The 24,715-nt window shown below is 46.6% G+C and overlaps 2 protein-coding genes across 2 annotated transcripts in view; one reads left to right on the forward strand and one right to left on the reverse strand.

Annotated features, from left to right (window-relative positions):
* NUSAP1 (nucleolar and spindle associated protein 1) overlaps positions 1-780 on the reverse strand; it is a 268,127-nt gene extending 267,347 nt beyond the window's left edge. The window contains 1 exon segment of the mRNA XM_030214927.1: positions 579-780. Coding sequence (XP_030070787.1) covers positions 579-671 — 93 coding nt within the window. The 5' untranslated portion in view covers positions 672-780.
* A 452-nt stretch (positions 781-1,232) lies between these two features.
* Positions 1,233-24,715, forward strand: part of OIP5 (Opa interacting protein 5) — a 37,737-nt gene continuing 14,254 nt past the window's right edge. Inside the window, exons 1-3 of the mRNA XM_030215296.1 lie at positions 1,233-1,550; positions 13,803-13,869; positions 22,779-22,901. Of these exons, the coding sequence (XP_030071156.1) occupies positions 1,307-1,550; positions 13,803-13,869; positions 22,779-22,901 (434 nt within the window). The 5' untranslated portion in view covers positions 1,233-1,306. The remainder of the gene's footprint in view (positions 1,551-13,802; positions 13,870-22,778; positions 22,902-24,715) is intronic.

Consider the following 24,715-nt stretch of genomic DNA (forward strand, 5'->3'; position numbering starts at 1 on the left):
ATAGTGCTGAGCAGACTTATATGGTCTGTGCCCTGAAAATGACAGATACAAATCAAGGTAAGGTATACACAAAAAGTAGCACATATGAGTTTATCTTGTTGGGCAGACTGGATGGACCGTGCAGGTCTTTTTCTGCCGTCATCTACTATGTTATTACAGTATGTTATGTTACATGCACAAACATAGTTCTGATTTTCCATGGGAGTCTCTAAGAAACAAGAGTAAAAATCCCCACCTGCTTTAAGTAAAACAGGGAGTCTCTAAGAAACAAGAGTAAAAATCCCCACCTGCTTTAAGTAAAACAGGGAGTCTCTAAGAAACAAAAGTAAAAATCCCCACCTGCTTTAAATAAAACACAGACCTCGATCACCCTGTTCTCCGGGAGACAGCAAATGACCAGGCAGTGGTCAGTTCCATTTAAACTGAAACTAAGCCCAAAGGAGAGAAAGGAATATACCGAGACTATAACAACAAACTTACTATGGAAAAGTCTTATCGCACTGACGGGCTAATTCCCTATGTCATTCATTCTGCACCCCTCAGAAACCAGGTACCACAAAGTCCTTCTCCATACTTACCTTCAAATTTGCCCTCAACCCTGCTTTTTTGGCGACTTTCTGCAGCTCCGAGTATTTGAGCACTTCTAGCTCTTGAACTGATAGGACGTCCATAGTTATTAATTTCTCCAACCGAATCGTTAAAAACGAAAGGAATGTTTTCTTATAGAAAAATCTAAAAGCACAACAACTGCTTTCCCTCCCGCGCTCCCAAGTTAGTTAACCCACAACTGCCAAATTCATTCAAAGTCGTAGACTACCCTCCCATTTTGGTTTGGGATTTGTCAAACACCATCCAATCAGGAAACGAGCCTCCCCTAACAGCCGAGGTTCTTAAAGAAAGTGGGTTCGGTTGTGCTGTCATTCAAACAGTGGCCCCACCCAACTACAAAGAAAGTACTTTCATTTTTCAAGACAGAGAAATCACCATCTTAAAACAAATCTAAACTTTAATTATATTTTCGCTTCTATTTTCTTAAGTAGCTAAGATTACCTGTAACCTATTGAAAGATGCGTACCACTGTCTTTTTATGAGAAGTGGGGTCGCACTAGCAAATTTAAAAAAACAAAAACGAACTACGGTATTTGATATCTTCCTCGTAAAGACCTGCCCACAAGGCGGTGCGCGTCGCTTGAGTTACAGAGATCCCCGCCCAAGAGGCGGAGTTTAACGCTTGCCTGGTGAGAAAACGCTGTGCCACATCATTTTTGTGTTTGGTGCGGTGTTGGAATATAAGTAGGACTCTAGGATGCTTTGCAGAGGTAGACCGAAGCGGTACATTGAGAAGGACGGTTGTGGGTCTACGGTGGTTAGTAACCCAGTGCGGAAAAGATGCGAGGTTCTCACCAATAGCAACTTTGATTCGATGTTTTGCCGAGGAGTCAGGCTTGACGAGTTGGTGGTGTTTCAGTGCAGGCACTGTAACGCGGTGCTGGGAGACTCTCTGCCGCTGTGCCGGAGTGGGGAGCGTCTTGGGGCTATTGTCTGTATACGTAAGTGGACTTCTACTGCTGCAGTTCTCGTTCTTTTCCTAGTTGTTATTTTAACCTAGAATTCAGAGGATTTGGCTTTTACCTATGCTCACATTAGCCCTCTCCTCAAGTCACTTCACTGGCTCCCTATCCGTTTCCGCATTCAGTTCAAACTTCTCTTACTGACATATAAGCGCGTTCACTCTACCGCTCCCCAGTACCTCTCCACTCGTCTCCCCCTACGTCCCCCCTCGGGTACTCCGTTCCGTGGATAAATCTCGTCTGGCCCCTTCTCCTGTAATGCTAATTCCAGACTCCGTTCCTTTTATCTTGCTGCACCTCATGCCTGGAATAGACTTCCTGTGCTTGTATGTCCCGTCTTTGGCCGTTTTCAAATCCAGGCTAAAAGCCCACTTCTTTAACGTTGCTTTTGTTTCCTAACCACTACTTACTTGCCCTGTCCCCATTTTATCCCCACCTCTCTTTAATTCCCTTATCTCTTAGTTGTCTGTGTGTTTGTCCTATTTAGATTGTGACCTCTTTGAGCGGGGACTGTTTTTTTCATGTATGGTGTACAGTGCTGCGTATTCCTTGTAGCTATAGAAGTGATAAGTAGTAGTAGTAGCTCTCACATTTCTCTTCTTTCTCCTGTACACCACTTACCCTGCTCTCTCTTCTCTTCCACTTCCTCCCTGCCTGTCAACTGGTTGTCCTACTGTTTCCTCTTCCTACCCCAGCAGTTTTCGAACCTTTTTTAGTTTATGGTGCCCTTCGTGTCCAAGCAGTTTTTTACGGCGCTCCACCACCGCAGTACACACCGGTCTCTGCCCCCCTCTCTCCCTCGGCCACACAGGTCTCCATTTTTTTTCTCAGCACAAATATAACAGTGCTAGGGTGTTCCTTTAACCAGCCCCTCCAAATGACACACTGATTACGATTTTTAAAGAAATTATTACTCTACCTAGGAACAGTTGTTCCGTTATTATACTTCCTCTTTGTACATCTGTATGCTTCCCAAGCCATCATGTTTAAAAATATATGTGAGATTAAAAAAATTCTACCAGTAGTGACAGGTTGAATGCAGTAGCTCTTGGGTTTGCTTGCTTTGTTTTGAATGTGAAGGGAAACGAAGCCTGCTTCAACTTTTTGACTTCATCCAACCTCCTTAGTCACCTCTGCTACTTCTACTACTTATTTATATAGCACTACTAGATGCATGCAGCACTGTACACTTGAACATGAAGAGACAGTCCCTGCTCGACAGAGCTTACAATCTAATTAGGAGACACCTCTGCAAATCCTGAAGGCCATCTGCTCCCTGTCCCCAATGGCCACAAAAAAAAAAAAAAAACATGGGGACCGCAGCAGCCTTCAGGCTCTGCTGGTCCTCTGCCCTCGCTGACATCAACTTCCAGTTCCGGAGCAGAGGACCTGCAGTGCTGACAGCACATGCTTGAAGGCTGCAGCAGCCCTGCACTTGCTTTTTTTTTGTTTTTCTGCCACTGATGTCCGCAGTAGCAGTGCAAGCAGGAGTGAGGTCAGGATTTGCCGCAGCACCCTAGAGTTCGCTGCGGCGCAGTTTGGGGAAACTGTGCTCTACCCAGTATGGGTACCCCCCCCCCCCCAATATATTCTGTTCCCTGGCACAGCAGCTTCCTTTCTCACTTCATTCTTTCATTTTCTTCTCATCACTTATACTCTCCCTGCTGCCCACTACCATCCTTTATTCAGCACCAGTATTTCCTGCCCATTTAATCTTTTCTTCCATGGAAGTTTTCCACTTGCACCACAAGCATGGCTATTCTGGGTCAGACCAAATGTTCATTAAGCCTAGTAACTTGTTTCCAACAGTGACTAATCTAGATCATAAGTACGTGGTAGGATCCTGAAAAATAGCTAGTTCCATGTTACTTATCCTAGGACTGTTGCTCCAGGAATTGCTCCAAGAGGTCTATGCAAAAAGGAGTGATAGAGCTAACTGAGCATGCTGGTTCTACTGCACCACTAACCTGAAGAAAATTCTGCAACTATGCTATAATTGATGATGGAAATCTTATTGCTGCATTCCTTAATTCTTAGCTCATTACTAAATGTTACCATTCTTATCAGTGCCTGAGAAGTGATTAGTTCAGGAATGGTAACTTTTCAGTTACACATGGGCATGCATCAAGCCTGATCTCCCTCTTCCTCTCTCCCCCGCCCCCCCCCCCCAACATGACTGCTCCTATATAATAATTCTCACCTCCATCATTCTAATGTGCCTGGTACCGTGGCTCCCTCGGAGGTGGTCTGCTAGGCAGTTTAGAATGCACTGACGTCAGTGATGTCACTGACAGCTGATTCCAAGGCAAGGAAACAGCTGTCAGTGCCCCTGCCCTGCAAAACCGTGATCCAGGCAAGGGGAGGAGTAGGGAAAAGAGCATGTTTCCCTACTCCTCCCCCTGCCTACCAATCAGCTCTCAGTGCCCCCCCCCCCCCCCGTCCTCAGCGCAACACCCAAGCCCCTACCCCCCCCCCCCCCCTCAGGCACATCAACTCCCTCACCACCTGCAGCCGCCAATACTAATGCTGTCCGGCTGCTGCTGCTGCTTCTCCTGTGGAGCAGCAGCGGCTGGTACAAAAAGAAAAAAGCCAAAAAAAGATTTTAAACCTGAAACACGGCTCTGTAGACAGCCATCTGGCATTGGCTATCATCTCTGCAGCCGCTCCTCCTCTCCGCTCTGACGTCGCTGCGCTTCTCCGGGGTCTTCCTGCAGGGGCAGTGGAGGGGAGAGGAGGAGCGGCTGCAGAGATGACAGCCAATGCCAGATGGCTGTCTACGGAGCCGTGTTTCAGGTTTAAAATCTTTTTTTGGCTTTTTCTTTTTGTACCGGCCGCTGCTGCTCAACAGGATACGCAGCAGCGGCAGGACAGCATTAGTATTGGTGGCTGCGGGTGGCAAGGGGGTTGATGTGCCCCGGGGGGGGGGGGGGTAGGGGCTTGGGTGATGCGCTGGAGGGGGTAGGGGTTTGGGTGATGCGCCGAGGGGGGAGAGGAGGGTCGCTGGACATGGGTGGCTGCAGGGGGGGGGGCAGGGAAGAGGGCGGGGGGGAGGGGGTCCTGAGACCAGATGGGTGGCTGCAGGGGAGACAAGGGACGCTGCGGGGGCAGGGGGAGAGGAGGGTCGTTGGACATGGGTGGCTGCAGGGGGGGCAGGGGAGAGAGGAGGGTCGCTGGACATGGGTAGCTGCAGGGGGAGAGGAGAGTCGCTGCACATGCGTGGCTGCAGGGGCAGAGGAGGGTTGGTGGGGAGGGTGTCCTGAGACCAGATGGGTGGCTGCAGGGGAGAGAGGAGAGTTGCTGCACATGCGTGGCTGCAGGGGCAGAGGAGGGTTGGTGGGGAGGGGGTCCTGAGACCAGATGGGGGGGGGCGGGGGGGATTACCTTGCTAGCGCCAGTTTCATTGCCTACCGAAACGGGCCTTTTATACTAGTTTAAATAGAGAGGCCTGGTAGTATCCCACCTTTCTTCTCTCCCATTGGTCCTTCTGATCCCCCCCCCTTTCCAATTTTACTACACCCTAGTAGTCTAGTGTCCCCTTCCCCCCCCATATGGCAGACTGACCAATGCTCTCACAGTTCCCAGAAAGCACTCAGACCCAACACACAAACCACCAGGATTCTTTATCGGTCCAGACAGGCAGTCAATATACAATTATTTATTGTCTTTGAACATTTTTTGTTCATTGTTCAATATTTAATCAGCAAAAAATAACAGGTAACTGAAATATGGATCAATTATAACACTAACTAAACATTTGTTTACTTCCTAAAAAGTTCATGAGCAGATCAGAACATATAGCTCCTGTTAATACGGGAGATGTCTGAAATTGGTATCTGACAAATGTGGCTCCTGGATAGCAGCTTTAAGTTCTGTAAACCAGCGAACTGTGTTCTCCATGTGCATCTTGTCTTCAGTCAGTACTCCACTGCCATCTCCCCACCCCCCCACACACACACTCTATAGAGAGTTTGGGGGGGGGGGGTCCAATGAGTACTACTTTCCACTATAAATTTCTAATTTTTTTTTTTTTTTTACTACTTCAAAGTAGACATGGACATTAACAGAAAGAAGCCACTTCTGAGAGAGTTCTGAATCATCTCACTGTGGGAAATTTGCTTTTAATCAGCCGCTCAGCTCTCGGGCATCCATTCATACCTGTGATACCACTTCCTTCCTTTTCCTGTTCTTTCTGTTACAATCAAGCACAATTAACATTTTTATTACTGTTTGTTTACTCAAACTGTGTATAAGTCCATTTAAGCTAAAGCTTCTCCAAAGGTTAAAATTATATTGAGAACACTGTTCTATTGTAATAGTAATTTTTTATTTTTTTTTTTATTTTACTTTTTATTTATAGAACTTTTCAAATATACATCACTTCAATAAATTCCATGATAAAAAAATGAAAACATTCAAATGCAGAAGCAGCACAGTAATTAGGGACTAACATCATTCACTCACAAATAGGTAATTAAATACTCCAGGAAATAATGAGCATTACCCCCTTCCTTCCTGCAGCCCTGTTCTTACAGCAAAATAATAACTTGAAGAAACCTTAACTTAGATTTGGGTTTTCTGAAGCCTAAAGAAGTTCATCATCAATTGTTTTGGATCAAAAATATATAAGATTTAGACTGATATAATATCACACACAAACAAGGAAATGTCAAGACAAAACCTGCCCCAAGAACCAAAACTCGGGAGCAGACAGCAAGAAAATTATATATATATATATATATATATATATATATATATATATATATATATATATATATATAACATCTGAAGACATAAAATACTTTTACAGTTCTTCTTGGATAACTACCTCCATGGAGGATTCCAGATATCCTGTGAGGTAAAAGAAGGCTGACCAAATTGTATCATAGTAGATGACTGCAGAGAAAGACCTGCACGGTCCATCCAGTCTGCCCAACAAGATGACTCATATGTGCTACTTTTTGTGTATACCTGACCTTGATTTGTATCTGCCATTTCCTTATCAGCAGCAGATGAATCCATTAACTGATGGGTTGTGACCACCTACCAGCAAGTGGAGATAGAGAACACTGAAAAACCATAGTGCTCTATGGACAGCTAGCGCCATCTGCCTTCCGTATTTCTCCATCTCCCAGCAGGTGTGGACGTAGCTTGATCAGCTCCTGGAAAAATTCTGCCTGGGGTGGCTCCTGTGCTTTGCCAGTTGAAGCTGGGGTGTTGTGGCTGGTGGTGCCCACCTTGAAGGCATATAGGTTCGCCCTTTCCCTGCCTTACCCATCCCCCCTGCCTCCAACTTTCCTCACAGCGTTTAAAAAATTTTGGGGGAGTACGCTTATGTTCTGCGTAGCTATTCTGAGGCTATTTTCTACGTGCAGCTTGACCAGAGCTCGTTTGACTCGGTCTTTTGAGGTGAAAGTAGTGCCCAGCTCCGGGGAGGTCCCGCGGACGCCGTTCTGAACGGGGTAAGTTTTTGGCGCGAAGCCGCCATTTTACTTATTTCTATCTAGTTGGACGATGGCTGCTGAAGCAGTTAAACGCTGCTCCCGTTGTGGTAAACGCAGATCAGCAGCAGGGCTCTGTAAGACGTGGTCTTTAGACGCTAGAGCTAATACGAGCATGGCGAGCGATGATTCTTCCCGCTCAATGGAGCTGGCAGCGGGCACCATTTTGGAAGTGCCGCATGTCTCAACCCTCGCTGTTGCGGAGGAGTCTGAGTGCATGGGGACACCTCGGTTAGAGGCTACCAGAGGAGCTCCTATTCCCGTTAAACTAATTCGGAGATGGAGGGTCAGGGTGAGTTTTTCTCCCTGAGTTTGTGCTTATGCATAAAGCCGCCTTGCTGAAGAGAGCTTTGCCGCAGCTGTCTTACACTGCACTGTTACCTGGTTTCCCCCTGGGTGGTGATGACCCGGGGCTGGCTACTTTCCCCGAGTGTTGGAAGGACGCTAAACATAGACGGGTAAATTCCCCGTCGGAGAGTGGCCTCCTCTGGTAATCCGAGGATGGCGAGTACTAAGAAGCCTGCTTGAGCCTTTCCTGTGCCTGACTCCATCCAAGAGCTTATTTCAGCTCAATGGTCTGACCCCAATGGGCCTTTGAAAGTGGCCAGGGCTTTGGGTCAGCTTTACCCTCTAAGTGAGGAGCACTTGGCCCCTTTGGGGATGCCTAAAGTGGACGCTTTGATCACAGTGGTGACAAAGAGGACCACCCTCCCAGTAGAGGGAGGGGTTGCCCTGAAAGACATGCAGGACCGGCGGCTTGATTCCGCATTGAAACGGTCTTTTGAAATATCGGGCCTCGCCTTAAGGGCGTCTATTTGCAGTTCCTATGCTGCCCGGGCCTGCCTTTCTTGGTTACAACATGCAGTGTACCAGCCCGCGGATGGTGCGGAGTCCCTCGCTGAGGTTGCCCCGCGGATGGAGTCGGCCCTGTCATTTTTGGCTGATGCCCTCTATGATCTGGTCAGAGCTTCGCCTAAACAGACGTCTGTGGCCTTCTATGGCTACGGCATTGGGTGACTGACATGGCCTCTAAGCACAGGCTGGTGAAGCTTCCCTTTCGGGGCCATTTGTTGTTTGGAGAGGAGCTGGAGAAAATTGTTAAAGACCTGGGGGACCCTAAGCCCCAGCGGTTACCCAAGGATAGGCTAAGGCCTTCTTCCAAGGGTTCTGTGTGGCCCTCTTCCATACCTCGCTTCCGTGAAGCTCGCAGGTATCGCCCGGGGCGCTGTGTTGGGTTTTCTCAACGTGTCCGTTTTCAGCAGAGGAACTCCTTTTGCTCGGACAAGTGTTCCGCATCGGCCGGTTCAGGGCGACCCCCCGCAATGACGGGGCGCCGTTCCATTCCTCGATTCCTGCAGTAGGAGGACGTCTTTCTCAAGGAATGGACCAAGATTACCTCCAATCAGTGGGTCCTGGACCTGATCAGAGAAGGTTACCGATTGGAATTCAGCGCCCCGGTGAGAGACGTGTTTGTGAGTCCCAATGCGGTACTGCTGTCACTGGCGGCGGTAAAGGATACTCTACAAGTCTTGTTGCATCTCGGCACGGTTATCCCTGTGCCTCCTGCCGAACGCGGCTGTGTTCGCTACTCCATTTACTTTGTGGTGCCTCTGAAAGGCAGGTCTTTCCGACCGATCCTCTACTTAAGGTCAGTCAAAGAGGCACTAAGAGTGCGGCATTTTCGCATGGAAACCCTGCGCTCTGTCATTGTGGCGGTACAGCCAGGAGAGTTTCTCACGTCTCTGGACCTTAAAGAAGCTTGCTTGCACATTCCTATTTGGTCCCCACATCAACGGTTCCTCCGGTTTGCAGTTTTGGGAAAGCATTTCCAGTTTCGGGCCTTGCCTTTTGGCCTCGCCACAGCTCCCCGCACCTTTTCCAAGGTAATGGTGGTAGTAGCGGTAGTAGATGCTTTTCTCAGGCGAGAGGGTATCAGGGTTCACCCATACCTCAACGACTGGCTCATCAGAGCGGATTTGGCAGACGAAAGTCGTCTGGCCACAGCCAGAGTGGTCTCTGTACTGCAGTCTCTTGGCTGGGTCGTCAAACTACCCAAACGTCACCTGACCCCCCTCTCAGTTGCTAGAATATTTGGGGGTCCGGTTTGACACGGCGTCAGGGTTTCTTTCTACCCGACCAAAGGCAGTGCAAGCTTCAGAATCGGGTCCGTCTGCTCCTGCGGATGCCTCGCCCGCGAGCTTGGGACTTTGCCCAGCTGTTGGGGTCGATGACGGCCACTTTGGAGGTAGTGCCATGGGCGAGAGCGCACTTGAGACCACTGCAGATGGTCTCCATGTCCCAGGATTATCAACGCAGACTAATGTGGCTCCCTGCAGCCCGGCTCAGTATGGAGTGGTGGCTCTCCGACAGCATGCTGCGGCAAGGAATGCTGCTGGCGCTTCCCTCCTGGTGCCTGGTGATAACTGATGTCAGCCTGGTCGGCTGGGGAGCACATTGCCAGGGAAGCTATGCCCAGGGTCTGTGGACACCCGCGGAAACGAGGTGGTCATCAATCGCTTGGAACCGAGAGCAATATTCCAGGCTCTTCTGGCCTTTCACAAGACCCTGGAGGGGCTGGCTGTCAGAGTTCTGTTGGGCAACACGACAGCGGTGGCCTACATAAATCGACAGGGCAGCACTCAGTGCAGGGCACTGGCCGCGGAGGCTGCTCAGATTTGCCACTGGGCCGAGCTACACTTGCAGCTTCTTTCTGCAGTGCATATTACAGGTCAGAGCAACGTGCAAGCCGATTTTCTAAGCAGGCATCAAATCGACCCAGTGGAGTGGGAACTGGCAGACAAAGTGTTTCTTCAGATTTGTGCCAAATGGGGACTGCCTGTAGCAGATCTAAGGGCGTCAGGCGCAAATGCCAAAGTCCCGTGCTTTTTCAGCAGACCGAGAGATCCTCGCTCGGCTGGGTTGGATGCGCTGGCTCAACCCTGGCCCTTGGGCCTCCTGTATGTGTTCCCTCCTTGGCCCTTGATAAGGTGAGTTCTCCTGCGAAATCGGCTACATCGAGGAGTGGTGATTCTCATTGCCGTGGATTGGCCCAGGCGGCTGTGGTATGCAGATGCTGGTGGAGGCCCCTCTTCCTTTGCCTCTGGTGCTGAACCTGTTGATGCAGGGACCGGTGACCATGGAGGATCCCTGCCACTTTGGTCTTACGGCATGGCTCTTGAGAGGGCGCAATTGAGAGACAAGGGCTATTCTAACAGTCTTCTCCACTCTCTTGCAGGCCCGCAAGCGGTCCACTTCCATTGCTTATGCTCGGATCTGGCGCCAGTTTGAGACGTCGTGTGTTTCAAATGCGATCACACCCACACGGGCTTCAGTCTCGCTGATTCTGGACTTTTTGCAGGATGGTTTACAAAAAGGCTTGGCCTACAATTCACTACGAGTACAAGTGGCAGCATTGGCATGCTTTCGAGGGAAGGTCTGTGGCTTGTCCCTGGCCGCTCATCCGGACATTGCCTGATTTCTAAGAGGGGCAGTCCGGCTCCGCCCGCCGGTGCGGCTGCCATGTCCAGCTTGGAACCTGGGGCTGGTGTTGAAGGCTCTCCAGTGTTCACTCTTCGAGCCGCTGAGGCGAGCTTCGGAGAAGGATGTGACTCTAAAGACAGTCTGTTTGGTGGCCATGACTTTGGCGAGGCGGGTGTCTGAGCTCCAGGCACTATCCTGTCGCTACCCTTTCTTACAATTCTCAGAGTCCGAAGTAATGGTACGTACAGTACCTTCTTTCCTGCCTAAGGTGGTTTCAGCGTTTCACCTAAACCAGCCCATTTATCTGCCCTCCTTTACTAGTTTCCGGAATCTTTTGGGCAGTTACATCTTCTGGATGTTCGCAGGGCTCTCTTGCAGTATCTATAAATGTCAAATGACTTCAGGACCTCTGATCACCTTTTTGTCTTGTTGTCAGGTTCTCGAAGAGGGTCTCGGTGTCTAAGGCCACTATAGCCCGTTGGCTCAATGAAGTCATTTTTTCTGCGTATCTGCTGTCAGGGCAGTCTCCGCCTGACGCATTTAAAGCGCATTCCACGAGAATGATTTCCTCCTTGTGGGCTGAAACAGGAGCACTCTCTCTTCATGAGATCTGTAGTGCAGCTATTTGGGCTTCTATTGTCCGGCATTTCAGGCTGGATGTTGCAGCGAAGCGGGATGCACAGTTTGGAGCGCAAGTGCTTGCTCGTGGAGTGGCATATTGCCGCCCTAACTAGGGAGTGCTTTTGTACATCCCATCAGTTAATGGATTCATCTGCTGCTGATGACAAGGAAGGGAAAAATTTGGTTCTTACCTTGGTAATTTTCTTTCCTTTAGTCACAGCAGATTAATCCATGATCCCTCCCTGTCAGAATCTGTTTTTTGTTCAGTTTTTCCTGCAGATATGTTCCCTCATTGGGAGAAGTTGGAAAAACGGTCTTCAGGATTTCTGTTTACTGTTGTTACAGGAGGTTGAGATTATCCCTCCTTTGTGTGGTTATTGCTCCTGTTCTGGGGCATTCGTTTGCTGTGAGGAAAGCTCATGTTATTCTACTTTAAGGATACACTCTGCTTTGGAAGTTTCAAATACTGAAGGCAGATGGAGCTAGCCATCCATAGAGCACTATGGTTTTTCAGTGTTCTCTGTCTCCACCTGCTGGTAGGTGGACACAACCCATCAGTTAATGGATTCATCTGCTGTGACTAAAGGAAAGAAAATTACCAAGGTAAGAACCTAATTTTCCCTTTCAGGGCACAGACCCCGCCTCCCACCACCGGCTTTGCCACCCAATCTCGCTAAGCTTCTGAGGATCTATTCCTTCCAAACAGGATTCCTTTGTTTATCCCACGCATTCTTGAATTCTGTTACCGTTTTCACCTCCACCACCTGCCGTGCGAGGGCATTCCAAGTATCCACCACTCTCTCCATGAAAAAAATACTTCCTGACATTTTTCTTGTCTGCCCCCCTTCAATCTCATTTCATGTCCTCTAGTTTATTTTTTTTTCCATGTTTTATTTTATTATTTTCAATTAAAAGCAGAACATCATAGAAACCATATCATTATACAAAATATGATTTAGAACACGCCTTCTTACCCCGTTCACATATTTCCATCTTTCCTTCTCTTATAAGCTTCCCCCCCCCCCCCCCCCCCCCTCCACCTATGTCTTCGACTCATTTTCTTTAGTCATATCTATGTATAGCATTAGTCAGGAGTGGCTTGGGAGGACAGCCATTGTTCATATGAAGCCCAACTTTTATAGTGTTGCAGCAAATGACCAGTCCGTAAGGCCGTCAACTTTTGACATCCGGCAGATGTGGTCTAATTTTCGTAGTACCATCTGCAGTTCCGGCAGGGATGGTTGTTTCCAAGCCACCACCAGCACTAACTTACTGGCTACAAACAGCTGAGCAGCAAAGCAATGTACAGAGTTCCGTATTACCACTGGTTTAAAGTGAAGCAAACAATGGTCCATTTTCAGCGGGTATTCCACCCCTGTTACTTCACTTAAAAATGTCAGTATCCCCTCCCAATAGCGCTGTGCATGTTTGCAAGCCCACCACACATGAAACATATCCCCTACTTCACCACACTGACGCCAGCACATGGCTGACCCAGTCCGAAACATTTGAATTTGAGCTCCTAGGCCAATCGGAGCCCAGAACAAAAGTAGCTGGCAATATCACTACTGCTCTGTGTGAAACTAAAGAAGGAACAGTCATTTCTCTGTAATGGCTTTAAACATAAAACATGTACCAACTGCTGGCCAAACTAGAGAAATACACTTAATATTCTTATAATTTAAATGCTGGAAAATTCACCATTTCGCCACACAGACTTAGGCCCCTATTTAGAGGTCTATTCACATAGGAACTGACACATCAAGGCCTGAGCAAGGCAAAGTAACTTTCAATAACAACCCTGTTTACAGAGCTGGGGGACTTTATGGTCAGAAGAAATCAGTTGTTTGGTCCTCCAGTGACACAACGCTGGAAAACATCAGGCTTTGTTGTTCTAGTCAGCATGGCACCAAACCAGAGGAAAGGGTATAAGAACCTCTCCCATAAACATAATAGCGAGCTGCTATCAACTGGCCTGAGCCAGGCAGCCACATGATGAAGACCCATTAATCTGCGGCATCACCTGCTTGCATGCTGTTCCTTGGCTGGGGTGAGCTTACCTGCCATCCAGAGAGAGATCTGCCATCCCAGCTTTGCTGCCTGCTTCCTTCAACAACTCCTTGATTGACTTCAGTTCCTAAGTTTGTGAGTGGGGGAGCCTTTTCTATTGATCAGGTTGCACTTATCTCTTCTGTTTTATAGTGCCGAGGATGTTAGATGACCTAATTCAGGACTAGGTGCATGTGTTATCTTTACTCGTACCTTGACAGGTATTTAAGTACTCATTTTGGGTAATTCTGCTTAAGTGTATTGTCTGGCACTGTTACTTCTACAAGATACTAAGCTTACTGCTGCCAATATTTCTAATAAACCAGCTTTTCTATTTCTTATAACATCTGAGGCTTGTGTCCTATTTTTTCAGTGTTAGCTAGGACTATTCAGATCTGTAAGAGGGAGATTCTAACCCATCCATTCCAGAGTGTTGTATTTCTACTTTGTCGTCTTTATTACCTTCCCTCATTGCCCACTCTCTACCTGGGGCCGGGTAATTGTGGATAGCCACCACAGAGAGGGAGTTTCAAATAAGTGTTTATCTTGGTAACAAATTTTAATTGATTTGATTCTTTCTCAGGTGTTACTGATGAAGTTGTTTGTGAAGATTCTCTTATGATTGATTATGAGGGGCCTCTGAATGGATGGTAAGTAATGTAGTTATCAGTATGTTCATGGCCAGCCCCATGACTCTTTTTGGAGAAGGTGGTTCTGATGCAGAGGACTAGTATAAATTGGAGGTGTCGAACTGATTTTCAATATTTTTGTTTCTGCTAGACCAGTCTAGACAAGTTGGTTGAGTCTCCCTATCAGCAGATGGAGGTAGAGATAAAGAATTATTCCAGCAACATGACTGGTGTAAGTGCTGGTGTATCCTGAAGTTCTCCAGTATTTCTGTACTTCCTTCAGATGTAGGTCTAGGCCGGTGCAGTTGACTCTCAGGAACTTAGGCGGTGGCCTAAATACCTTATGGTTGAGTCCTTGGTTCATTGATTTTCCTGGAAATTGGACCATAGTCCCTTATCCCAGTTGAGCCAGAGGTGATTTTCTCCCCTCATCCCCCCATTGCCCCAAACTCTAAGCAATGGGTTTCAACTTGACAAGGCCTTTGGCTCAAGTCCCTCTGAGGCCCTTGATGGTGTGTGTGTGTGTTGGGGTGGGGGGGGTAGGCTCCCCTGCAACATCTGTCTTTTTCTTTTTTTTTTTTTTCTTTTTTTGCATCTGTCTCTGGCTTTATTCCCTTTCTGTCAGGGCAATAAACCTTTAAAAAAGAAACAAAAGCAATGCAATGGGGAGAGAAGCAAAACACTAGTAGAGCCACTAATGGGGAGAAGCAACCAGCTGGCCCAAAGAGAATGCCAGTGACTAGCAGCCAGGCCCATGATTGGGGGGGAGGGGGGGGGGGCTCAGGTCCAGGTATGTGTGCAGACATGCCTCCTGGCTGGAAGGGTCCCATTTGCATGAACCAGCTCAGCACTGGGGCAAGTCTAATTTTGCCCCATCTAGATTATTGTAATCTCTTGTATTTTAGGACTTCTTCTTTACTGTTAGCATTGGAGGTAGCTCAAAATGCATCTTCACACACTATCTGGCTTGTCTAGACTTGATCATACAGTTCCCTCTCCTTTTCATCTATACTAGACCAGTTGGGATTATGTCCATCCACCATCAGAAGGAGACAGAAAATAGTTCAAGTAATTTGCCCTTAAAGGTATCGTGCAGCCTATCATGTTCAGTATTTTCTCCGTCTCCTAGCAGATGGTGGATGGATCGTGCAGATTCTCTTGGTAACTGGCAGTTTGCTACTGTCTCAACTTGTTCTGGTGAACAATGGAGCCAGGGGTATGCTGGTAGCCCACATTTGGGTATTTGATGACAATTGGAGGTCCCTCATCTGCTAGCTAGGGTGATTATCCAGGGGTTCTGGTTCCCTCCCCCTCCCTACCTCACTTGTCGGCCTTTTAGGCCTGGCAATGCGTTGTAGTGGCGTGGAGTTGTGTTCCTTCAGTTTGTGGACAGGTATGGCTGAATTCCTCCTGCCTGTGAGGTAAGCTGTTAATTTTTTATTCCCCTTCCAGAGAGAACTTTCATAGGATATAATTCAACAGAAAAAAAAAAAGAGCAATTGGCTTTTTTTCTTTATTTCTGCTTTATTTTACCTGGTGGTGTTCAAATCTGTGTTTTTCTTTCATCAGGGTGTCTGTTTCCCATCCCGTGTATTTTGGCGGGCTCTCTGCGTGTTGTCAGAATACTGATTCTTATTCTGGATTTCATGTACCACAGCAGTTTTCTTTCTGCTTGCAGCAACAAGGCACTTTCTGTCTCTGTCCTGGTACAATTCTGGACCTGATGTGGGCTTATGGTGCAGCTCCCTCTTGGCTGGTGGCGCCTACTTTTTCCCTCCTTTGCTTCTGGGCATCTTTGTGCTGAGCCTTCTGTTGGGTCTGTATGCTGTTGCGGGCTCTCGCCTGGGTTTTCTCGGTCCCAGGCACTGGGCAGCTGATAACACCTTTTAAGGTGTTTTGAGTAGTCTCCCTTCAAGGGTTATTTCCTCTTTTGGGAATACCTTTTGATATTTTAATGGCACCAAGGACCTTTCCGAGGTCATGGTGGTAATGGCAGCACATGTGCAAGTAGTGGTACTTACCTACTACTGAGGCAAAGATCCTTGGGTCTCCCCTGGTAGCAGCACAACTGGATGTTGTACTCTTGCCTACACAGGGTGAAGCAGCTTGGCAGCCCTCACCCCCCCTTCCCTAGCCTGTCCTGCTACAGCGGGACCGTAATCTGGTCCTGAATGCAATGGGTCCCCTATTTTGAGCCTTTGCGAGCTTCCTTGCTTAAGGATCTCACCTTGAAAACAGTGCTGTTGGGTGGTCATTTCCTTTGCCAGATGATCATGCAAGGACCTTTACCTCTTCTTTTTTGGATAAATACATAAGTAATGCCACACTGGGAAAAGACCAAGGGTCCATCAAGCCCAGCATCCTTTCCACGACAGCGGCCAATCCAGGCCAAGGGCACCTGGCAAGCTTCCCAAACGTACAAACATTCTATACATGTTATTCCTGGAATTGTGGATTTTTCCCAAGTCCATTTAGTAGCGGTTTATGGACTTCTCCTTTAGGAAACCATCTAACCCTTTTTAAACTCTTGTCAAGCTAACCGCCTTCACCACATTCTCCAGCAACGAATTCCAGAGTTTACGCGTTGGGTGAAAGATTTTCTCCGATTTGTTTTAAATTTGCTACACTGTAGTTTCATCGTATGCCCCCTAGTCCTAGTATTTTTGGAAAGCGTGAACAGATGCTTCACATCCACCTGTTCCACTCCACTCATTATTTTATATTCCCCTCTCATGTCTCCCCTCAGCCATCTCTTCTCCAAGCTGAAAAGCCCTAGCCTCCTTAGTCGTCCCATCCCCACTATCATTTTAGTTGCCCTTTGCTGCATCTTTTCCAATTCCACTATGTTTCTTGAGATGTGGCGACCAGAATTGAACACAATACTCAAGGTGCGGTCGCACCATGGAGCGATATAACGGCATTATAACATCCTCACACCTGTTTTCCATACCTTTCCTAATAATACCCAACATTCTATTCGCTTTCCGAGCCGCAGAAGGTTTCAGTGTATTATCGACGACAACACCCAGATCCCTTTCTTGGTCCGTAACTCCTAACGTGGAATCTTGCATGACGTAGCTATAATTTGGGTTCTTTTTTCCCACATGCATTACCTTGCACTTGCTCACATGAAACGTCATCTGCCATTTAGCCGCCCAGTCTCCCAGTCTCGTAAGGTCCTTCTGTAATTTTTAACAATCCTGTCGCGAGTTAACAACTTTGAATAACTTTGTGTCATCAGCAAATTGAATTACCTCGCTAGTTACTCCCATCTCTAAATCATTTATAAATATATTAAAAAGCAGCAGTCCTAGCACAGACCCCTGAGGAACCCCACTAACTACCCTTCTCCATTGTGAATACTGCCCATTTAACCCCACTCTCTTTCCTATCCTTCAACCAGTTTTTAATCCACAATAGGACTTTTCCTCCTATCCCATGACCCTCCAATTTCCGCTGTAGCCTTTCATGAGGTACCTTGTCAAACGCCTTTTGAAAATCCAGATACACAATATCAACCGGCTCCCCTTTGTCCACATGTTTGTTTACTCCTTCAAAGAATTGAATTGGTCAGGCAAGATTTCCCCACACAAAAGCCGTGCTGACTCTGTCTCAGTAATCCATGTGTTTGGATGTGCTCTGTAATTGTTTTTAATAATAGCCTCTACCATTTTCCCCGGCACTGACATCAGACTCACCGGTCTATAATTTCCCAGATCTCCCCTGGAACCTTTTTTAAAAATGGGTGTTACATTGGCCACCCTCCAATCTTCCAGTACCACGCTCGATTTTAAGGATAAATTGCATATCACTAGCAGTAGCTCCGCAAGCTCATTTTTCAGTTCTATCAGTACTCTAGGATGAATACCATCCGGTCCAGGATATTTGCTACTCTTCAGTTTGCTGAACTGCCCCATTACGTCCTCCCAGGTTTACTGTGAAGTCAGTAAGTTTCTCCAACTCCTCCGCTTGAAATATCATTTCCAACACCAGTATCCCACCCAAATCTTCCTCGGTGAAGACTGAAGCAAAGAATTCATTCAGTCTCTCTGCTACGTCTTTGTCTTCCTTGATCACCCCTTTTACCCCGCGGTCATCCAGCGGTCCAACCGATTCTTTTGCCGGCTTCCTGCTTTTAATATACCGAAAAAAAAATTTTACTATGATTTTTTGCCTCTAATGCTATGTTTTGTTTTGTTTTTCGTAATCCCTCTTGGCCTTCTTTATCTGCGCCTTGCATTTGCTTTGACCAGGGGCGTAGCCAGCCTTCCGTGGGAGAGGGGTCCGAGCCCGGGGGGAGGGGGCACATTTTAGCCCTCCCCCCGGCGCCGCTGCAGCCTACCTTTACTTTTGCTGGCGGGGGATCCCACTCCCCGCCAGCCGACGTCTTCTTAGTCGCTTCCCGCTCTTCAATTTGTTTGCTGACGTCCTGCACGTATAATTACGTGCAGGACGTCAGCAAACAAATTTAAGTGCAGGAAGGACTGAGAAGACGTCGGCTGGCGGGGAGTGGGATCCCCCGCCAGCAAAAGTAAAGGTAGGCGGGGGTGGGTTCGCCGGGAGGAGGGTCCTGGGGTGAATCTGCGGGGGCCCCGGCCCCCTCAGGCCCCACGTAGCTACGCCACTGGCTTTGACACTCCTTATGCTGCTTGTTGTTTTCAGACGGTTCCTTCTTCCATTTTCTGAAGGCATTTCTTTTAGCCCTAATAGCTTCCTTCACCTCACTTTTCAACCAGGCCGGCTGTCTTTTGGAGTTCCATCTTTCTTTTCTAATTTGTGGAATGTTTGGCCTGGGCCTCCAGGATGGTGTTTTTGAACAGCGTCCATGCCTGTTGTACAGTTTTTACCCTCTCAGTTGTCCCCCTAAGTTTTGTTTTTTGTTTTTTCCACCGTTCTTCTCATTTTATCATAGTCACCTTTTTTTTAGAGTTAAACACTAACGTATTTGACTTCCTGTGTATAGTTACTTCAAGGTTTATATCAAAACTGATCATATTATGATCACTGTTATCAAGCGGCCCCAGTACCATAACGTCCCTCATTTGGATTCTGTAGACAGTGCTCTCCTTCCTCACAATAGTGATCGCATTTCATGTGACCCAGGCAGTGGTCCTACCAACCTTCTCAGAGAGGTCTCACTGCAGGTCATCCAAGAAGCTTCATAAGTTAGACATTTTGTAGAACATCTAGAGTTCATTCCATTTGTGATTACCTGTTTGTCTAGGGGAAGTGTGTACCTCTTATTTGTCCTCACTCTTCTGACTAGCTGTACCAATGAAAGGAACAATGCCACAAATGGAATAAAGTATTTATTAGAAAATATATAAAAATATGTGGCTAATGCAAAGCAAGTTACAAAAATAAACTTGTACTACCAAAAAATAGATTATCACCAAGATTTTGTATCTGATCAGCTAAATAACTGTATTTGAGAGTACAACAAATATATATTGTGCAAAAATACTAGCTGCTATGTGTCTATTTTGTAATTCACTATGGACCACAAAACCAGAGACGAAGCAGTCTTTTACAGATAAAAGCCTAGACTGACTAAACCCTGACTGTAGGTAGTAATCCTGTTCTCTTACCTCACAGTTCATATTGCAGACTTTCAATTAATGAAGAATTGGATTTCACTGTTGAGACTCTAGCAGAAGTTTCCTGCGAGTCTTATCTCGGTCCAAGGTCTTGACTCTGTATACTGCTCACAGCCTTTTGGGTAAGGCCTCGGGGCTGCTGGGGAACTGATTTTGTCAGCTTATTACAAGAAAAGTTCAGTTCCCTGGTGTTTTTAGAAATCAGTCTCCCTCTCTTCAGAGCTATCTATCCTCCAACAAGGTGTCTTTTCCTTTCTTCTCTCTTCAGTTCAACATTGGTCTATAGGTATCATCTGACCTAGAAAGATGTCAATCACAAATGGTGTAATTCTGTCCAGCAGAATTCATGGTCATGAATAGAGGCCTTGTAATTTAGTGAAGAAACTCTTCAGACAAGCAGATCTCCCTCTTGATTCTCATACTCCTCGAGCCATCTGTCTCTGTGAGGTACGCTCCTCCACTTTTCCCAGGAGATAACTGGAGGCTAATTTGCAGCAGGAAAATACCTCTACAATGACCACAAGGATTTTTTTTCTCTCAGGCATCCCCCATCTCAGAGGTGGCTTCCCTATGCTCTGGCGGGCCTTCTCTGAAGGAGCCTTTGGAGGAGGGCAAGCTCCCTCTTGAGGAAATCTGATCACCTGGTAGTCCTTGGGAAGCAGAGGCTGGTCCTCATGGCGTCCAAGGCCACCATTGCCAGGTGGTTGAAGGAGACAATTGCTTCAGTGAACATGCTGGAGGGGGAACTGTCCCCTCTGATGGGAAAGGTTCATTCTACGAGACGGATGGTAACTTTCTGGGCAAAATCAACCTAGTTAGCCCTGGTGGATATTTGCAGGGCAGCGACATAGTTGATGATGCGTACATTTGCAAGGCATTATCAGGTGGATATTGTGACCCATTTGGGGGCGTCTGTTCTCCAGGCGATGGGGCTGGGATCCCACCCTGTTTAAGGATTGCTTTGGGATATCCCACACATCCTGGAATAGTGGGAAGTAATGTAATGAAAGGAGAAATTAGGGCTTGCCTGATAACTTTCTTTCCATTAGTTCTTCACCCTATTCCAGGAGCCCATCCATGGTTTTGTTTCTTGGACAGGTACTAAAGAATTTTACATGGCCTGCCATGCTCTCTTCTCTCTACGAGGACTCCAAAAACCACCTGGGGTACTTTGTTGATTTGTTCTTTAAAGTTGTAGAGGTTTTGTTGGTCCTGTTCCTTCTATTTGTGTTTGTAAATACTGGAGAGAGAACTGGGCTGGCTGCGAATATATGTAGCAGCTCAGATCTGGGTTTTCTATCTCCACCTGCTGGTCAGTGGACATAACTATCCCACACATCCTGGAATGGTGTGAAGAACTAAAGAAAATTATAAGGTAATCATTCAATTGGCCTAGATAGCTTTATTCCCTTTGTCAGGGGTTAACGCTATGGTAAAGAACTAAATAGGGAATTTATCTCTAGGCGTACCAAGGGAGAGCAGGGGACAGCAGAGATGCTGGAACCCTGGGGAGAGGTAGGCCGGGACAGTCAGACAGGCCTATATGTCTGCCATGTGGGAGAGTATGCTGGCGGCACTCGGAGCCAGCATCTGAGTAAGGATAGTTTTTTGCATTCCTTTGTGGCACAGGGATCGTCTCCGAAGGATCGGAGGCTTCACAAGCTGGACATCTGAAGGACACTGCTCAGGTACCTCAAGGAGACAAACAAGTTTTCTCTCAGACCACCTCTTTGTACTTTCCATGACCCTCGGAGGGGCCAGGCAACCTTGAAGGCCTCCATTGCCAGGTGGATTAAGGCATTATTGAGTCCTTACATTGGCAAGAATCTTCTGGTGTTTCAGGGGATCTAAGCCCACTACTACAGCTTAGGCTGCTTTCTGGATAGAGGTCTGGGCAGTATTCCCTAGAAGATTGGGAGGGTGGCGACTTTCTCTTCATTTCTTTGCTAAGTACTGTAGATTGAATGTGCTGGCCAGAGCCCACTTGGACTTGCAGAGGTATCATTCGGGGGAGGGGGGGTCTTTTCCCTAATTGGTTCAGAACAATGGAGCTGATGCTAAGCAAGGAGAAATTGTTACCCAAATTTTCTTTTCTTTAGTCAGTGACACTGTTCTGAAGACCTCGGCCTGGGGTTCTGAGTGTACTTTGTTTCCTTTTTGGTCCTTTAAAAAAAAGATTCATTGCATGATTGGCAGCCATAAAGGTTCCCATGATATGACTATATCCTGGTATATGCAGGGTAGCAGGTGCCACTCTGTGGTGTTTTGCTCGCTTGATTTTCATTGCAGCTGCTGTGGTTGATGGGGCTGGGTGCATTACAAAAGGATCACCTGCTGGAGATGCATACTGGATTGTTCCAGGGAGCACGTTAGCTTATGCTGGTGATGTTAGTGGCAGAATTCAGTTTTCTCTACCTCCACCTGCTAGTAGGAAGGGATCATTTTTCCTTACACTAGAGCTTCCAAACCTGTCATGGGGACCACAGAACTGTTTGGATTTTCAGTCTGTACACAAATATGCATAGCCTGAAAACCCAAATGGTGTGGTGTCCCCAGGACAGGTTAGACCGGTTTCCTGGAAAAAAATCTAAACCATTGTTAAACCTTGTAGTTTTGGGAAAGGTACTTTTTTTTCTTTTTTTTTTTTAATCTTAATATGAACAAGATTAACAGTGTCAACCAGCACGCTTTACATGCCTGTGCTGGTCAACAAGATGAGACCTACCTGCTGCTTCAAGGCAGGTTTGACTTCTGGGGGCTGTACAGAGGATTACATCTAGGTGGGGGTGACACCAGACAAAGTAAGTAGACCAATATGTGCATGGGAAGGAAGAGACTGTGCACAATAGGGATGTGAGCTGTGCATGGCCGGGCAACTTTATAAAGAACATGATCTGGACACCCTTGCACCAATGTAGAGGGCCTATCTGAGCTTAGAATTAAAAATTCAGCTACTGTAAGTTCCTTCTCAAGAAGCTTACAATGTAAACTGTACCGGATGCCACAGAGTGAAGTGGACTTTGCCCAAAGTCAGCCACCTAGGAGAAGTGAGATTGGAATCCTGGATTCTCTGATTCTTGGTCTCCTGCTCTAACCACTAGGTGGCTATTCTGATTGTCTTGAACTTGGCTCCCATCAACTGAGCTAATGCCATAGGTGAAGCCAGTGCTTATTTTGTGAATGTCATTGTGAATCATTAATGACAATAGATGTACTCCTATTTAATATGGGGGGGGGGGGGGGCGGGGAGAATGTATAAAATGCATTGAATTTGATGTACTCTACAAAAAAAAAAAAAAAAAAAACACTGACGCTTGTCTTATGTCTCTTTAGCTCCTATCACGTGCTCTACTGTCGCTCGTGTACAATGAAAGTAGGCTTTAGCCTTTTCTCTGCATTTGCATCTGTTGCTCACCTTCGAGAACTTTTCTGCTTCTTAAAACAGAACATCTCCTGGTAAGGACAACACATGAAAGGACAGATAGTGGGGGATGTTGGTATTGCATATTTACCTATTCCGGAAAATTTAATGTTTTTGTTAATCAATAGAAATAAAATCAAACATGGAAAAGAAAATGATACTTTTTTTTTATTTTTTTTTTATTGGACATAACTTAATACATTTCTTGATTAGCTTTTGAAGGTTGCCCTTCTTCGTCAGACCGGAAATAAGCAAGTGTTGGTAAATGGCAGTATATAAAAGTGAAACATCAAAGCATTTCAGTGACAGTCTAACAGGATGGGGGTGGATAGGTGAGAGATGCATGGAGACAGGAGGGTGACAAACAGAGCAATACAACTTTATGGTTTATAATGGGCTAGAAAACCCAGATCTTTAAGTCTTGTCTGGGTGTCAAAATATTCAATCATTTTGACTTCAACGGTCTTACGTTCTTGTATTGTTTTAAAGTTACCTTTCAGGATTCTTACTATGAAATCACTGGTAGTGTTCTGGTTTTGTAAAGTGCTGCCCCACAGGGGTGGAATACTGTCTGGCACTGGCATTTTTCATGTGATGTCTATGTAAATTAAATCTTGTCTTTAGCATCTGGCTTGTTTCTCCAATATAGCATCCTTCATCACATTTTTTACACTGAATGATGTATACCACATTGGAAAATGAGCATGTAAAGGATTCCTTTATGTTGAATATTTTTCCTTTGTGAATGACTGTGGGGTCCTGTGAAATGTTTTGGCATAGTTTGCAGCGGGATGTGTGCCATTCTCTTCTTTTTGAGTCTCTGTTGGGAGCTTACTTCTGATTAGCTTGTGTTTTTAAGTTGGGTGGTTGTCGGAAAGCAAGCACTGGTGAGGATGGGAATATCTTTCAGTAATTCATCCTCCTGGAGTGGAGGCTGAAGGTCTTAAGATTTTTGTTAATTTTTCCAGCTCTGGGTTGTATGTCACTATAAGGGGGATTCTGTCTGTGGCTTTTTTTTTTTTTTCTTTGTACTGTAGCAGATTTTCTCAGGGTGTTTTGAGGAAGGAGGCAATGTTCTTGGGAGATTATTTTGGGGTTGTAGCCTTTCCGTTCAAAGGATGCAGTCAGGATTTCAAGGTGTCTGTCTCTGTCCCTTGGGTCAGAGCAGATACGGTGGTATCTTGTGGCTTGGCTGTAAATGAATGGATCTCTTTGTATGTGAAGGGTGGAAGCTGGAGTTGTGGAGGTAGTTGCATCTGTCTGTGGGTTGTTTGTATATAGCCATCGCTGATTGAGACCGTGGTGTCCAAAAAATTGACACTTTCTGGGGAGTAGTCACATTTTGAATCTGGATGGTATGTATTGAAGGAATAGTAAAATTTGTTTTTCTTCCCCTTCAGTCCAAATCATAAAAATGTCATCAATGTACCGGTAGTATTTTAGGAGTTTGGTCTGGTATGTATTCAGAAATGTCTCTTCCAGCTCAGCCATAAAAAGGTTGGCATATTGGGGTGCTGTCCTGGTGCCCATCGCAGTGCCCATTATTTGTAGATAGATATTATTGTTAAAGTGAAAGTAGTTGTGAGAGAAAATAAATTTGATTAATTTTGTAATAGTTTCTGGTGAGTATTGATGGTCCAGTGTGGATGTATTTAGGAGCCTCCCACATGCAAGCGCTATGCCATCTGCATGGGGAATGTTGTATAGTGATTCTCCGAGGACAAGCAGGCTGCTTGTTCTCACTGATGGGTGACGTCCACGGCAGCCCCTCCAATCGGAAACTTCACTAGCAAAGGCCTTTGCTAGTCCTCGCGCGCTCATGCACACCGCGCATGCGCGGCCGTCTTCC

Source organism: Microcaecilia unicolor, chromosome 9, assembly GCF_901765095.1.
Source record: "Microcaecilia unicolor chromosome 9, aMicUni1.1, whole genome shotgun sequence".
Taxonomy (NCBI): domain Eukaryota; kingdom Metazoa; phylum Chordata; class Amphibia; order Gymnophiona; family Siphonopidae; genus Microcaecilia; species Microcaecilia unicolor.